At 44.7% G+C, this 16,798-nt stretch overlaps 1 protein-coding gene across 11 annotated transcripts in view; it reads right to left on the reverse strand.

Moving 5' to 3' along the window:
* The window catches only part of MBNL2 (muscleblind like splicing regulator 2), a 204,909-nt gene that overhangs the window by 42,950 nt on the left and 145,161 nt on the right, over positions 1-16,798 (reverse strand). For all 11 annotated transcript variants that reach the window (XM_040425303.1, XM_040425304.1, XM_040425300.1 and 8 more), the window contains exon 3: positions 10,645-10,809. In XM_040425303.1, the coding sequence (XP_040281237.1) occupies positions 10,645-10,809 (165 nt within the window). The remainder of the gene's footprint in view (positions 1-10,644; positions 10,810-16,798) is intronic.

A 16,798-nucleotide genomic window follows, 5' to 3' on the forward strand; every position in this document is an offset into this window, starting at 1 on the left:
CCGCCTGCCGCACCGCCCGCCTCCCGCAACGCCCCCACCGCATGCGACACCCCCCCCGCACCACCCGCCGGCATCAAATCATGCAGGGGTGCAGGGGGGGGGTAAAAAATATAGATTTTAGCCACTCTAAAGTTTCTGATCCCCGCGGTCAGGGACCGCGGGCATCAGAAACTGCAAAAAGCGCAGCAAACCGCAGGTCTGAATTGACCTGCGGTTTGCTGCGATCGCCGACACGGGGGGGTCACATCACCCCCCCTGGCGTTGTCACAGGATGCCGGCTGAAGGATTTCAGCCGAAATCCCGTTCCGTTTAACCCCTCGGGCGCCGGAATCCCGATTTAAAAGTTAGGACGTACCGGTACGTCCTTGGTCCTTAAGGACTCGGGAAATAGGGCGTACCGGTACGTCCTATGTCCTTAAGGGGTTAAAAAAAAAAGTCTAAGTCAAAACGGATCCGTCCTGACTTACATTGAAAGTCAATGGGGGACGGATCCTTTTTCAATTGCACCATATTGTGTCAGTGAAAACGGATTCGTCCCCATTGACTTACATTGTAAGTAAGGACGGATCCATTTGGCTCCGCATCGCCAGGCGGACACCAAAACACTGCAAGCAGCGTTTTGGTGTCCGCATCCAGAGCGGAATGGAGGCGGAATGGAGCCAAACTGATGCATTCTGAACGGATCCTTATCCATTCAGAATGCATTGGGGCTGAACTGATCAGTTTTGAACCGTTTGTGAGATCCCTGAAACGGATCTCACAAACGGAATTCAAAACGCCAGTGTGAAAGTAGCCTTAAAAGGTATCAGTCAGGAGAAGGGTACAAAAGAATTTCCAAGGCATTAGATATACCATGGAACACAGTAAAGACAGTCATCATCAAGTGGAGATAATATGGCACAACAGTGACATTACCAAGAACTGGACGTCCCTCCAAAATTGATGAAAAGACGAGAAGAAAACTGGTCTGGGAGGCTACCAAGAGTCCTACAGCAACATTAAAGGAGCTGCAAGAATATCTGGAAAGTACTGGCTGTGTGGTACATGTGACAACAATCTCCCGTATTCTTCATATGTCTGGACTATGGGGTAGAGTGGCAAGACGAAAGCCTTTTCTTACGAAGAAAAACATCTAAGCCAGGCTACATTTTGAAAAAACACATCTGAAGTCTCCCAAAAGCATGTGGGAAAAGGTGTTATGGTCTGATGAAACCAAGGTTGAACTTTTTGGCCATAATTCCAAAATATATGTTTGGCGCAAAAACATCACTGCACATCACCAAAAGAAGTAAAGCATGGTGGTGGCAGCATCATGCTTTGGGGCTGTTTTTCTTCAGCTAGAACTGGGGCCTTAGTTAAGCTAGAGGGAATTATGAACAGTTCCAAATACCAGTCAATATTGGCACAAAACCTTCAGGCTTCTGCTAGAAAGCTGAACATGAAGAGGAACTTCATCTTTCAGCATGACAACGACCCAAAGCATACATCCAAATCAACAAAGTAATGGCTTCACCAGAAGAAGATTGAAGTTTTGGAATGGCCCAGCCAGAGCCCAGACCTGAATCCAATAGAAAATCTGTGGGGTGATCTGAAGAGGGCTGTGCACAGGCGATGCCCTCGCAATCTGACAGATTTGGAGTGTTTTTGCAAAGAAGAGTGGGCAAATCTTGCCAAGTCAAAATGTGCCAAGCTGATAGACTAATACCCAAAAAGACTGAGTGCTGTAATAAAATCAAAAGGTGCTTCAACAAAGTATTAGTTTAAGGGTGTGCACACTTATGCAACCATAATTTTTTATTTTTATATTTTTTCTTCCCTCTGCCTAAAAGATTTCAATTTGTTTTTCAATTAAGTTGTACAGTTTATAGGACACATTAAAGCTGGAAAAAGTTCTGAAATGATTTATCTTTGTCTCATTTTTTTTTACATCACATGAACCTGACATTTTAACAGGGGTGTGTAGACTTTTTATATCCACTGTAAATATATATATATATATATATATATATATCAAGGAAAAAAGGCGGCACTGGTACAAAATCAGTTGAAATTAGGGTGCACGTCCCAAGGGGAATAGGCTTCTTACCCCAATGTGTAGATCCAGAAAAACGGGCGGCACTCCAAGAGATAAAAGAAAGTGAACCTTTATTCACCCAGGTGGTGCAACGTTTCGGCTCTACACTTGAGCCTTTTTCAAGCAAAAAGTTGCACCACCTGGGTGAATAAAGGTTCACTTTCTTTTATCTCTTGGAGTGCCGCCCGTTTTTCTGGATCTATATATATATATATATATATATATATATATATATACAGTACAGACCAAAAGTTTGGACACACCTTCTCATTCAAAGAGTTTTCTTTATTTTCATGACTATGAAAATTGTAGATTCACACTGAAGGCATCAAAACTATGAATTAACACATGTGGAATTATATACATAACAAACAAGTGTGAAACAACTGAAAATATGTCATATTCTAGGTTCTTCAAAGTAGCCACCTTTTGCTTTGATTACTGCTTTGCACACTCTTGGCATTCTCTTGATGAGCTTCAAGAGGTAGTCCCCTGAAATGTTTTTCACTTCACAGGTGTGCCCTGTCAGGTTTAATAAGTGGGATTTCTTGCCTTATAAATGGGGTTGGGACCATCAGTGGCGTTGAGGAGAAGTCAGGTGGATACACAGCTGATAGTCCTACTGAATAGACTGTTAGAATTTGTATTATGGCAAGAAAAAAGCAGCTAAGTAAAGAAAAACGAGTGGCCATCATTACTTTAAGAAATGAAGGTCAGTCAGTCAGCCAGAAAAAAATTGGGAAAACTTTGAAAGTAAGGGCTATTTGACCATGAAGGATAGTGATGGGGTGCTGCACAAGATGGCCTGGCCTCCACAGTCACCGGACCTGAACCTAATCTAGATGGTTTGGGGTGAGCTGGACCTTAGAGTGAAGGCAAATGGGCCAACAAGTGCTAAGCATCTCTGGGAACTCCTTCAAGAATGTTGGAAGACCATTTCAGGTGACTACCTCTTGAAGCTCATCAAGAGAATGCCAAGAGTGTGCAAAGCAGTAATCAAAGCAAAAGGTGGCTACTTTGAAGAACCTAGAATATGACATATTTTCAGTTGTTTCACACTTGTTTGTTATGTATATAATTCCACATGTGTTAATTCATAGTTTTGATGCCTTCATAGTCATGAAAATAAAGAAAACTCTTTGAAAGAGAAGGTGTGTCCAAACTTTTGGTCTGTACTGTATATTATAAATGAGTTTCTGTCTGTCTAGACGTCTGTCTGCCTGGACGTTGTTTATGCGCGACCAAACGACTGGACCGATCTTCACCAAATTTGGCACACAGGTACCGTTAGACCGTCTCAGCTCTCTAGGACTTACAGTTCCTGAGATATTCCCAAGAAATGACCTGCATTAGCCAATAGAAGCCAGAAAGCCTTTCACTTAAATCCGAACTGCCATTTACACGTTCACATGTCCCTTTTAGCCAATAGAAGCTCGCAGGTCCTACTCCAGGTTGCCATAACAAATGATCACAGGTTTTAGCAGTTCGCAGGTCCATAACCTCTTAAGGACACAGGGCGTACAGGTACGCCCTGATGTCCGAGTCTGTTCCAAGACCGCGGCGGGTCCTGTGACCCCCCTGTATCAGCGATCGCAGCAAACCGCAGGTCAATTCAGACCTGCGGTTTGCTGTGTTTCCGGGTCATTCGGGTCTCCGGTGACCCAATAACCCGGAATAGGATGGTGATCGGTGGTGTGATAATACACCACCAATCACCATCCTTAGATCCTGAGAGGTGGCAGTGACATCACCTCTCAAGATCGCATCCTATTGGCTGGACGGGTGGGCAGGTGTTAACTTCCCCCAGCTCTGCTCTCCTCCTCCACACTGCTTCCGTGGAGCCAGGAGAGAGGAGCCCGTCCGTCCACCTCTGAGCCCAGCACCCCCACGTGAGCCACCATAGTACCATCTGGCACTAAAAAGTTTGCAGGGACAGGTTTAGGGAAAGGTTAGATTAGGCAGGGAGACTGAGGGATAGTTTTAGGGGAAAAAAAAAGTATTTTTTTTGGGCTTCACCATGATTGGGTGTCTGGGTTCCACAGCACACTCAGCTGTGCGACCCTAGACACCCCAGGGGTGCTGCAGCTTGCCCCCCTGCTCCCCCCCACACATATTTTTTTTTGTATGTGTGCGCTGACTGTGGCTGGCATTCATAGCGTCCGGCCACTGTTAGCGCACCCCACCGCTGATCAGCGAGTTTGAATTGTTTTTTTTTTCTTCAAATCTTTAGGCCTTTAATTTTAGATTTTTTTTTCTGTTAGGTTTATAGTGAATGTGAACACCCGTCCACCCACACACACACTAAATAAAGTTTTACACACACACACACACACACACACACACACTCCTCTATGGCCCGCCAGACGTTCTCCGCCGAGGAGGCATACGCCCTGCTTGTCTCCGACTCCAAGTGAGGATGACTCCACTTTCCTCTTTTTTATCCGCGTCCTCCTACATCATCTATTGATGATGAGCCCCCAAGGCGGCAGATGCCAGGGACCCTGTGGCCCACACTAGTATGAGCTGCCCTGGTTTGTACTAGCTTTCCAGCCCACCAGATAAGTCTACCTGAGCCCCCTACCGGTGAACTTGTCTGGTGTACCCCAGAGGATTTTGAGCCCGTGATTCCTGACTTTGTTGGCCAACCAGGAATCCAGATTCGCACAGTGGGCTTCACTGAATATGACTTTTTTAGTTTTTTTTTCAGTGATCACTTTGTGAATCTGATGGTGTAGCAAACGAACTTGTTCGCCCAACAGTTCATTGTTCAACACCCGGGCTTCTTTTTGGCTAGGTCCGGTGGCTGGACTCTGGTCAGTGCAGCCGAGATGAGGACGTTTTGGGGCCTCGTGCTGCACATGGGCCTAGTCAAAAAACCAAGTGTCAGGCAGTACTAGAGTGGGGACATCTTCTACCAGACCACACTCTACTGTATGGCCATGACGCGTTCCCGCGTTAATTTTGAAATTTCATCTCCATTTGCCAATAACTCTTGTGGAACACCTAAAGGGTTAACAAAGTTTGTAAAATCAGTTTTGAATACCTTGAGGGGTGTAGTTTCTAAAATGGGGTTATTTTTGGGTGGTTTCTATTATGTAAGCCTCACAAAGTGACTTAAGACCTGAACTGGTCCTTAAAAAGTGGGTTTTGGAAAATCTCTGAAAAATTTCAAGATTTGCTTCTAAACTTCTAAGCCTTGTAACGTCACCCAAAAAATAAAATGGCATTCCCAAAATGATCCAAACATGAAGTAGACATATGGGGAATGTAAATTAATAACTATTTTTGTAGGTATTACTATGTATTATAGAAGTAGAGAAATTGAAACTTGGAAATTAGCTTTTTTTTTTACATTTTTGGTAAATTTGGTATTGTTTTATAAATAAAAATGTTTTTTTTTTTTTTTTTCAGTTTACCAGTGTCATAAAGTACAATATGTGACGAAAAAACAAGCGATAAGTAAAAGCATTTTAAAGTTATTCACACATAAAGTGACACTGGTCAGATTTGCAAAAAATGACCTGGTCCTTAAAGGGGTTCTGCACTTTCATTTAACTTATGATCTATCCAGCAGGGCCGCGGCCTTCTCACTGTTTACCGCCGGGGCACTGACGTCACGACTAGTATCAACTAGCGTGGACGCGGCTAAGCTCTGTTCACTTGAATGGAGCTTAGCCGGCCCACGCTAGTTGATACTAGTCGTGATGTCAGTGGGCCGGCGGTAAACAGTGAGAAGGCCGCGGCGCTGCTGGAGCGCCGCTGCCTTCTCAAACAGCTGATCGGCGGGGGTCCCGGGTGTCTGACCCCTGCCGATCAGAAGCTGATGATCTATCCAGAGGATAGATCATAAGTTAAATGAAAGTGCAGAACCCCTTTAATGTAAAAATGAGCCCGGTCCTGTTAAAAGGGCGGCCACTATGAAGGTCACTGTTAAAGGGGTGGTCAATGTTAATGGGGCGGGCACTGTGGAGCTCACTGTAAAAGGGGCGGGCATTGTGAAGATCACTGTTAAAGGGGCGGGCACTGTGGAGTTCACTGTTAAAGGGGTGGTCACTCTTAAAGGGATGTGCAACGGGGAGGTCACTGTTAAAGGGGCGGGCACTGCGGAGGTCTCTGTTAAAGGGGCGGGCAATGTGGAAGTCACTGTTAAAGGGGTGGGCACTGTGAAGGTCACTGTTAAAGGTGCAGCCACTATGAAGGTCACTGTTAAAGGGGTGGTCAATGTTAATGGGGCGGGCACTCTGGAAGTCACTGTAAAAGGGGCGGGCACTGTGAAGGTCACTGCTAAAGATGTAGCCACTATGAAGGTCACTGTTAAAGGGGTGGTCAATGTTAAAAGGGCGGGCACTGTGGAGGTCACTGTATGACCTCCCTACAATGCCTGTGCATGCTCCTGATGAGGTGGCGGACGGTCTCCTGAGGGATCTACTCCCAGACCTGGACTAAAGCATCTGCCAACTCCTGGACAGTCTGTGGTGCAACGTGACGTTGGTGGATAGAGCGAGACATGATGTCCCAGATGTGCTCAATTGAATTCAGGTCTGGGGAACGGGCGGGCCAGTCCATAGCATCGTCTTGCAGGAACTGCTGACACACTCCAGCCTCATGAGGTCTAGCATTGTCTTGCATTAGGAGGAACCCAGGGCCAACCGCACCAGCATATGGTCTCACAAGGGGTCTTAGGATCTCATCTCGGTACCTAATGGAAGTCAGGCTACCTCTGGCGGGCACATGGAGGGCTGTGTGGCCCTCCAAAGAAATGCCACCCCACACCATTACTGACCCAATGCCAATCCAGTCATGCTGGAGGATGTTGCAGGCACTCTGTCATGTCTGTCACATGTGCTCAGTGTGAACCTGCTTTCATCTGTGAAGAGCACAGGGCGCCAGTGGCGAATTTGCCAATCTTGGTGTTCTCTGGCAAATGTCAAACGTCCTGCACGGTGTTGGGCTGTAAGCACAACCCCCACCTGTGGACGTCGGGCCCTCATATAAACCTCATGGAGTCTGTTTCTGACCGTTTGAGCAGACACATGCACATTTGTGGCCTGCTGGAGGTCATTTTGCAGGGCTCTGGCAGTGCTCCTCCTGTTCCTCCTTGCACAAAGGTGGAGGTAGCGGTCCTGCTGCTGGGTTGTTGCCCTTCTACGGCCTCCTCCACGTCTCCTGATGTACTGGCCTGTCTCCTGGTAGCGCCTCCATGCTCTGGACACTACGCTGACAGACACAGCAAACCTTCTTGCCACAGCTCGCATTGATGTGCCATCCTGGATAAGCTGCACTACCTGAGCCACTTGTGTGGGTTGTAGACTCCGTCTCATGCTACCACTAGAGTGAAAGCACCGCCAGCATTCAAAAGTGACCAAAACATCAGCCAGGAAGCATAGGAACTGAGAAGTGGTCAGGTCACCACCTGCAGAACCACTCCTTTATTGGGGGTGTCTTGCTAATTGCCTATAATTTTCACCTGTTGTCTATCCCATTTGCCCAACAGCATGTGAAATTGATTGTCATTTAGTGTTGCTTCCTAAGTGGACAGTTTGATTTCACAGAAGTGTGATTGACTTGGAGTTACATTGTGTTGTTTAAGTGTTCCCTTTATTTTTTTGAGCAGTGTATATATATATAGGATATAGTATTTTATATTTTATTATGGTTCCCAGTATAGTCACAGAGAAGAGAAATACAAAAGAGTAATTGGAAAAAATGAAAACAGAAATCTAAGAATGAGAACTATTTGAAGTGGATTGGTACACTGGACACTGGTTGTACCCATGTAGGTGGCCAAGAAGGACAAGATATGTTTGCTGGCTCGTCTTACCTTTTGACTGGAGGCTTGGAACAGTGTTTTTTGTACTGAGATTTGCACCTCATATACACATGAATCATTTGACTACCACACAGTGAAAAAAGATGTCGCAATCCGCAAATTTTTGTGTATTTTATGAGGCACTTACTTAGATCCATATGCAAAGCTCACATATACTAATGCTGGCCACAGACATGAGATAAATGTCAGTCAAACCCAAAATTATTGGTTGTTTTTTCCAAAAAGACCTACTACTGATAGGTAATTTTTTTTTTGGCACTAGCTGTAGTTGCGTACAATGCTACAACCAGTGGATGTGGCACTGAAGCTGTATTGTTTTCGTGTGGAAGTAAGCAGCACAACTGTTAACCTCCTAACCCCTGGGAAACCCAGTGACCCAATCCAAGGAGGGAGTCCCATTTGATTGTGCCACAGTCATGAACCATGGCAATCAAAGATTAGCAGCACTGACTGGAGCTTCCTCGGAGCTCTATGAACAGTAGCTGTAACAGCTCATTTGCTAAGAGAGAGGTTAAAGGGGATCAAGGGGTTCCCTGAGATAATGAAAAGCCTTGGACAAGGCCTGCGACAGCTTATAATAAAAAAAATAATAATCTTATACTCATCGTTTTCTCCTCTCCTGCTGCTGCTGTTGACATGCACAGTGATGAGCAGGTATACGTAACGTCACTACTGTAGTCAATCACTTTCCTCTGAGGACAGTGATTGGCTGCAGTGGTCATGTGTTGTATACCAGCATGTGCCCACTGCAGTTTGTAAACAAGCAGCAGCAGAAGAACTAGACCAGCGAAACTGATAATGGCTCTGGAGAAAGGGGTGAGTATAAGATGACTTTTTATTTTAAGAAATTGCAGGGCTTGATTCTGAATTGTTGGACAACTGCTTTAACATCTCTCCAAATGATCAGCTTATAAATGAGAGTGAAGCTCGTTACCTTTCTTCTTCCCTCTGCTCTGTTTGCGATCCGCAGTCTCCTTCTCCGTAGGAGCACTTAGTGACGTCACTATTAGAGCTACAGTGGCCTCACTAAGCCAAACTTCCTCCAATGCGTTTCTGAAATAACTCTTTCCTTTATGAGGGATATCGTTCAACTCTTCTTGGTGTCTTATTTAGGCTCCTGCAGTTAACCCTGGATTAACCTCTTCCATGCCAGCAGACATTAGCGTTTCTTTAAATCTGGTTTTCATCATGTTTTTTATGTTGTTTTTTTCTGTTACAAATATTTGATTATTTCTTGTTATTTGGTTACATAATCAAATGCAAACAGTTTGATCTCTGAATTAAGGCCTCCTGGTACCAGTGAGTTAAGATTGAAGATCCACCTAGTTTTCTGCTGTTGACATAATTTTAATATAATCTCCACCTCTATCTATAATGCCCAGGCCCTTCACACAGGTTGTACTTACCTTGCTATTCGGCACCCGTGTTGCTTCTGACGCCTACACGGGCGCCGCTGCATGTCGCGCAGATCAAAATATCGGGGTTCGGGGGGTGGGGGCAGGTGGGCATGGGGTAGCCAATAGCCGGGATGGGGACGACCCTTCCTAGCATCGTAGGTGATGCTAGGAAGACTCATCCCTGTCGTGGCCTGCTATTGACTGCACACAACATCGTCGCTTCCCCCGACGTTGCCAGATGTTTTGATCCACGAAAAGGTGATATGCAATGGCGGCTGTGTGGGCATCAGAAGCGATGTGGGTGCTGTGGAGCAAGGTAAGTACAACCTGTGTGAGAGAACCGGGCATTAGAGGGGGCATTATAGGGTTTGGATAACCCCCTTTAAAATGCAGTGACAGGCAAAGGAAATATGAGGGTCACCCCCTGTCACGGCATTTTAAGGACAAACATGGAGGCCAATATAAAGGATCCACATTTTTTGGCACACAAAAGATAAAAGCAGGAGACAGAGGTGAAGATTATATTAAAATGATGTCAAAAGCCGAAATTATGAAGTGCGAGCTTTAACTTTAGATAGGAGCACTGCAGCCGGCCACGGTACTCTCCGATCGCCAGTATCAAGCACACTATCCTGGAGATACCGCTAAATGCAAGGAGGAGAAAGGAGAAAGCGAACATAGCAGAGGGAACAAGCAAGATAACGAGCTTCATTCTTATTTATATGCCGAACTAGCATCCGCGGATGTCCCTGCAATAGGAGTCAGTAGGACGTGGGGCGTATACATTCTCACGCGGTGTCCACAGTTCTTGTTTTATATATTAGTGTCATTGATTGCAGCAGAGGCAGTACTGCTGCGGCACCACAGCAATAGAAAAAATAGTGTGTATTCAGTTTACTGGTCTCCAAAATGATTCTCTGCACCCCTCCAAAAGATGTTGTTGCAGAACCGCATCACCCTCTATTAAAAGACAATAACATAATTGTCATTGTGTTCCCTTTCACGTAGGTTCCGACCTGTGTTTTACATCCCACTACTTTCTATATTACCACAATACTGGTCATAACTGGCAAAAGTAAAATCATTCTCAAAATGTTCCACAATACATCTGTCTGTAACTACCATTAATGACTAATAGAAGTTCTAGCCGGTAATTTTGGTGACCATTCTTTTGGAAATGATTACAGAGAACCATTCACAGACCTTCCCCTTCCAGTCACTCTTCATGTCAGAATACTGGTAATCTCTTATTAGAGGACCAGTCATCATGGTTAACCCTGAAGAAAACAAATCCAGGCAGATGTTAACATACATGTGAGGGTGCACAGTGGAAATGTACTTACCATTGGCTGCAGCTGTGTACCCGGGAACATGAACTGCATTTGCTGGGCAAGCATAGCCGCAGCTGTTTTTTGCTGAATGAGATTGTTCCTGCCATTTATTTCTAGCTGGGTCTTTAGGTGTGTTGGCGGATGAAGATATTTGCAGTTCTCCCTTGAACAACGTCCCTGAAAAATGTAGAATAATTAGACTTAGTCATTGTTAGGAGCATGAAAAACAAGGTTTTCTAAACTCTATACAACATCAGGAAAATGAGTTAAAAGGGTTGTCCACTCCTTTACTATTGGTTGCCTATTCTAAGGATTGGCCATCAATATCTGTTCAGTGGGGGTTCCACACCCTGCACCCCCGGTGATCAGCTGTTTCAGAGCAGCTCCAGCAGCAGAAGTTGGCACCGGAACTACACAGATCCTACAACTGGATGGCGTGGTCACTGCAGTGCTGGTCCCAATCACTTCAAAAAAACTGTCTCACTGATGATAGACAAACACTCAAAACAGCTGTCTGACAATGGATATTTGGCTTGGCTATTTTCTCTTGTCATGTTCCAAAAGCTGGACTTTGACTCATAGAGAGCCACTTAAAAAAGGTGGCACTAGAGAGACGGTTGTCTTTCTCTGGGATATAGTTCATTGCATATTATGTTCCCATGGAGCATTGCCACTAAGTCTCCATACACAGTTGGTCTCCTTAAGGAGAGCCAGTATCTCCGTAAGCTGCAATGAGAGAATAGTGAATGTGGGAACCTAAAGGAGGACTGTTCATCCTAGAGCCATCTCAGGCATCTTTTTCATGGCAGGTTCTCCAATACTTTCCTGTACTGCTGAATGATGAAAGGCCTTGTCTATATGCCAAAATGAGGTGCTGAACAACACAACATCCTGACAGATTGCAGCCTCGGCTTTATTTCAGTATATTAACAGATCTTCCTGTATCAGATAGCTAAGCTTCTCATGACCAGTCTGGTCTACTTTATCCTTCTGAGCAAATATCTTCTGAGTCAGCTTTGTGTCTGATCTGGTTGTGAGAAGTCTCATATTTCTCCTGAAGAATAATGCTCTAATTCCAAGAAAATAATCTGTCTAAATGTTAATCTATTAGAAATAATTATATTATCAAAGAGCAATAATCGTGCTTATGAATATTGGGTTGGATTTGGTAGAACACCACAGTGTACACAATAATGTGAGATGGTTCTCAGTGCCAACAAGTGGCACTAATAAGGACAAGCCTTACTGCTTAAAATGGCTTATCATGCTGTTCACCCCCATGAAGTCTTATATACACATAATACAATATAAGTTGAAAAATCAGATTTCTTATTGTGTCTGGTACACCCACTAACAGGAGGAATAACATTGTTTGTGAGGTTGGAAAAAGGACATGCCCAGCCAGCTAAGCCTACTCATCTACAAACTTGATCTACAAAAAAGCAACAACACACATGAGGTTGAAGACAATGTTTTTCATTTTAGACCGAAGGCTCCTTCCCAACTCCAAATCTGGCAATAAGTATAACTTCCTGGATCAACTGCATTTTTCCAGTAACATAGTAATTATCATATTTTGTAATATTGTTAAATTCAAGAAATACATCCAATCTCCTCTAAAACTCTTAGGATGAGTTCACATCAGTGTTCAGCCGTTCTGTTCTTCTGCATGCAGAACTTTTGCTATAAAAATCTTCCTCTGCTGTAAACCTAATGGACCCCATTATAGTCTATATGCTCCATTCGGCTCAATCCGTCCTTTCCGTTCTGCTCCTATAACGGAAAGGCCGAATGCTGATGGGAATTCAGCCTTAGTGTGTTCACCATCACAACCTCCTCTGGCAGAGAGCTCCATGGTCTCACCACTCTTATAGTAAAAAATATGATTCCATACTGTAGAAACCGTCTTTCCTATAGATGTCGATGCTGCTCCCTTGTTATACCTACAGTCCTGGGTATAAACAGATCATTGGAAAGATCTTTGTAAGTAAAATACTCTAGTTGGTTGAAGACTTATCACATCACTTGTCTATGCTTTCTAAGGGTACTTTCACACTAGTGGCAAGGAACTCCGGCAGGTGAACAGCCTGTCGTGTCAGTGCTGCCGCTAGTGCACGCGTGCCCCCGGACTACCGCTCCGGCCCCATTGACTATAATGGGGGCGGGCTGGAGTTCCGGCGGCAGCACAGCAAACAAGGCAAGAGGTGGCTGGAATAAAACTATGACATGTCGTTTTATTACGGCCGCCTCTCGGCATGTTTTGCTGTGCTGCCGCTGGAACTCCGGCCTGTCCCCATTATAGTCAATGGGGCTGGAGAGTCCGGGAGCGGCAGCACAGAGCTGACAGGCTGTTCACCCGCCGGAACAGCCTGCTGGAGTTCCATGCCGCTAGTGTGAAACTAGCCTAAACTGAAATAAAACCAATTTGCAAATAGATGGTACTGGCATGTAGCCCAAGAAAGGGTTGACGAGGACTCCCTAAGAAAGCCCATGCTCTAGGAAGAATGCTTATAACTCACTCTTTTGTGTCCTGAGGAAAGCCAAGAGAATCCTGGACCTGTCGAGACTTGCAGGTAATAGAAAAGAACCCCTTCCATCAGAGAGCTACTATAAAGAGGACTGCTGAGGTAATATATATCGACATGCTGATTTCAATGCTCTACTTTCCTAGTAGCATTGGTGCAGAGATGTGATCATTATGAAAATAAGACGGGATGTCCAGCTTTCCAAAAAAGACGTTGTTCTTTATTCCAAAATAACACAGGATAAAAAACAATCCAACACGGCAAGCAGGTATACATGTTTCGGATGCTCTAATACTGATCCTTATTCATGACCCCATGTGATCACTCTTCAAGCCGTTTCCCCAGTAGTGATTCATCATGGAGGGTCGTGATCTGTGACTTGCCTGGCTCACAGCTCAATGAAAAGTTGTCCCCCATAAAACCGAATAACATTTACTAATGGTCAAACATCTCCAGATTTATGAAATATATTTGGCCTGTTTTATACATATGATTCATACTCTCCAAGCTCCAGATGATTTTAATACAGACATCAAGAACACAGAACATTGAGTGATTAAGAAATGAGCTTAGATATTGGATTTCTATTTCTGTGCCTGCCAGTCTTTTTTAGCATTACATTCTAGAAGGACCTCTACGCTATTTAAATCTATGACTCACATATACCCAATGTAAGGGAAGAGATTGGCAAAATCTAATTCTGGTGGATTAGCCATAATATTGTGTACATGTATATTATGTATATACTTTGAGGAAGAAAAAACATGAGTTATTTCTTTAAAATAACATGTACATTATATGCATATTTGTAATTACTCATTCAGATAAAAATACTGCATCCATATTTACTAGGGCTAGTGTTCTTATGCCCGTCTAAGTAGAGGAGATAGTTGGAGTAATTTGTGCCATTTTATTAAAAGGTGCATGATTCTTAATAAATTTAGTATTTTGATCACATGAGCAGGAAATAAAATTTGCATCTACTTTAATGCATGGGTGGGCAGGTTTCTGAAGTCTTTAGAGTTCAGTTATATAGTAGGTAGAGCACCTGGTGAAGCTGCCTCAAGGCCTTTACCACCTTTGGGGATATAGGGGGCCTCCACCATCTAACCTTCATCTCAAGGCCTATTTTTCCAACCCAATTTTTAAAACTGGACACAAAGAACTGATTATCCAACAGATTCTAGGAAACCTTCACCTACCTGCCACATAATTCACCTTGTAGACCACAGGCTAATTTTGGGAATGGACATGATCTCAAAACTCGATGAGTAGCTAAATTATAACTACAATTGTAACTACAGCCTAGCCTCCAGCTAAAAGGAACACCTTCTTCAGTCAAGTTGTCACTTCCCAAACTATGCTAGCGTTAGCATCTTGATGGACTGCTGAGACCACCACATAATCCTCCTAATATTGAATTTTAGCACTTAACAGCCTCTTTAAATTGGTTATGACAAATTCCAAAGACAGATGGTGTTCCAAGAGCTGTGAATGTTACTATCTGTGCAGATTCACTGTACATATTGCTTTATACAAGGGAAAAATCATCAGTTTCAGCTAGTTGCATACATATATCTATACTGTAATGGTAAGTAATGGGACACTACGCGTTCAGTTTTAAGCAATAATCTGTGATTTTTATTTTGAATCAGTTTGCGCACAAAAAAAAAAGATATTTGGGGCTTACATTGGATGTGCACTGAGTAGCCAGGGTGGTGTTACAGCAGACCTGCTAGTGCATAAAACCGAACGAGTGCTGTACCAGTTCCATTACTCACAATTACAGCACCCATATCTCAGACCTTCTGGCAAAGTGGGGTTATTAGGGACGTGCACCATCAACAAACAGATAGTGCTCTTGTCCAACGTATTTAATGTATACCTATAACTATGTATGACTGCACAGTAATCTGCTCAGGATGTGTTCAGGATGTGTCCCTTACTTCAGTAGGAGAGCAATGCAATTGAACAAACACATTTTTAATAATTTTGGTACATTTACATCAAGAATGTATATACTAATGGAGGTCAAGATTGAACTCATGATTAGGAGGAGCTAGCATGGATGATCGTGTCAAATATCAATGAGATGACTGTAACCTAAAAGTTCAGGAATACTTTTAGACAAGGCTGCATCAGCACCCGGCATACCCGGGCAAGTGCCTGGGACCACAGCTCCTGCGGGGGTCCACAGCACAGCTGCCAGAGGCAAGAAGCAATGAGCGCTTCCATCAATACAGATGGAAGCACTCATTGCTGGAGTGCAGGGAGCTGGGTCCTGTCACTCACCACTCAGCTCCCAGCGCTCCTCTCCTTCTTCAGGCCAGCCGTGCTCTGAATGATGAAGCAGGAAGACTTCTCCCTGCTCCACCATTCAGCCTGCAGGCACGGATCACGCTGCCAGCCTGTGTGGGTGGAGCCTGCAGCCCAGAAATCTGCATAAGCTCCGCCCACACCGTGCTGCAGAGCAATCTGTGCCTGCAGGGAAGAGAGGACTGTGAGCTTTAGGAACAGGACAAGGTGAGTAGATACTGTGTTTTTTTGTTTTTAATACTGTGGGGCCACAGAGGACTTTATTACTATGGAGGGGGCACAGAGGTATTTATTACTATGGAGGGGGGCAAAGAGGACTTTATTACTATGGAGGGGGCACAGAGGTATTTATTACTATGGAGGGGGCACAGAGGTCTTTATTACTATGGAGGGAATACAGAGGACTTTATTACTATGGAGAGGGCACAGAGGGCTTTATTAATATGGGGGGGCATAGAGGACTTTACTACTATGGAGGGGGCACAGAGGTCTTTATTACTATGGAGGGGGCACAGAGGACTTTCTTACTATGGAGGGGGCACAGAGGGCATTTCTACTATGGAGGGGGCACAGAGGGCATTACTACTCTGGAGGGGACACAGAGGGCATTACTAATGTGAAGGGGGCACAATGGGCATTTATACTATGAAGGGGCACAGAGCCAGAGGGCATTACTACAATGAAGGGGGCACAGTGGGCATTATTACTGTGAAGGGGGCACAGTGGGTATTTCTACTATGAAGGAGGCACAATGGGGATTATTACTATGAAGGGGGCACAATGGGGGTTATTACTGTGAAGGGGGCACAGATAGGGCATTTCAACTGTGAAATGGGCACAGAGGGCATAACCACTGTGAGAGGGCACAATGTGGGCATAACTACTGTGAGGGGGCACACATCTGTAAAAAGCTACTGTGAAGGTTCACAATGAGGGAAATACTACTGTGAGGGGGTACAATTTATTTTAAAGTATTGGGGGGGGGGGGCGGGAAAGGACCCGCCCTGGGTGCCAAACACCGTAGGCACGCCACTGAAGCAGGGCACCGCCAGCGCTCCACAGCAGCAGCAGCACGATGTCCTCACACATCATCCTGCTGATCTGTGTAGGAGGAGGAGGAGCGGGGCAGGCTGGGAATCAGCCTCTGCTCCTCCTACACAGCAGCGCGATGTGTCACAGTATCCTGCTGATGGGAAGCGCAGATCGTGGGAGGAGCCAGGTGATTGAGTATTTATTGTTTTTTTTTTTCCCTTCCTGTGAAGGGGCACATTTGGGCATAACCACTGTGAAGGGGACACTGGGCACATATCTTGGCATATCCACTA

Source organism: Bufo bufo, chromosome 3, assembly GCF_905171765.1.
Source record: "Bufo bufo chromosome 3, aBufBuf1.1, whole genome shotgun sequence".
Lineage (NCBI taxonomy): Eukaryota > Metazoa > Chordata > Amphibia > Anura > Bufonidae > Bufo > Bufo bufo.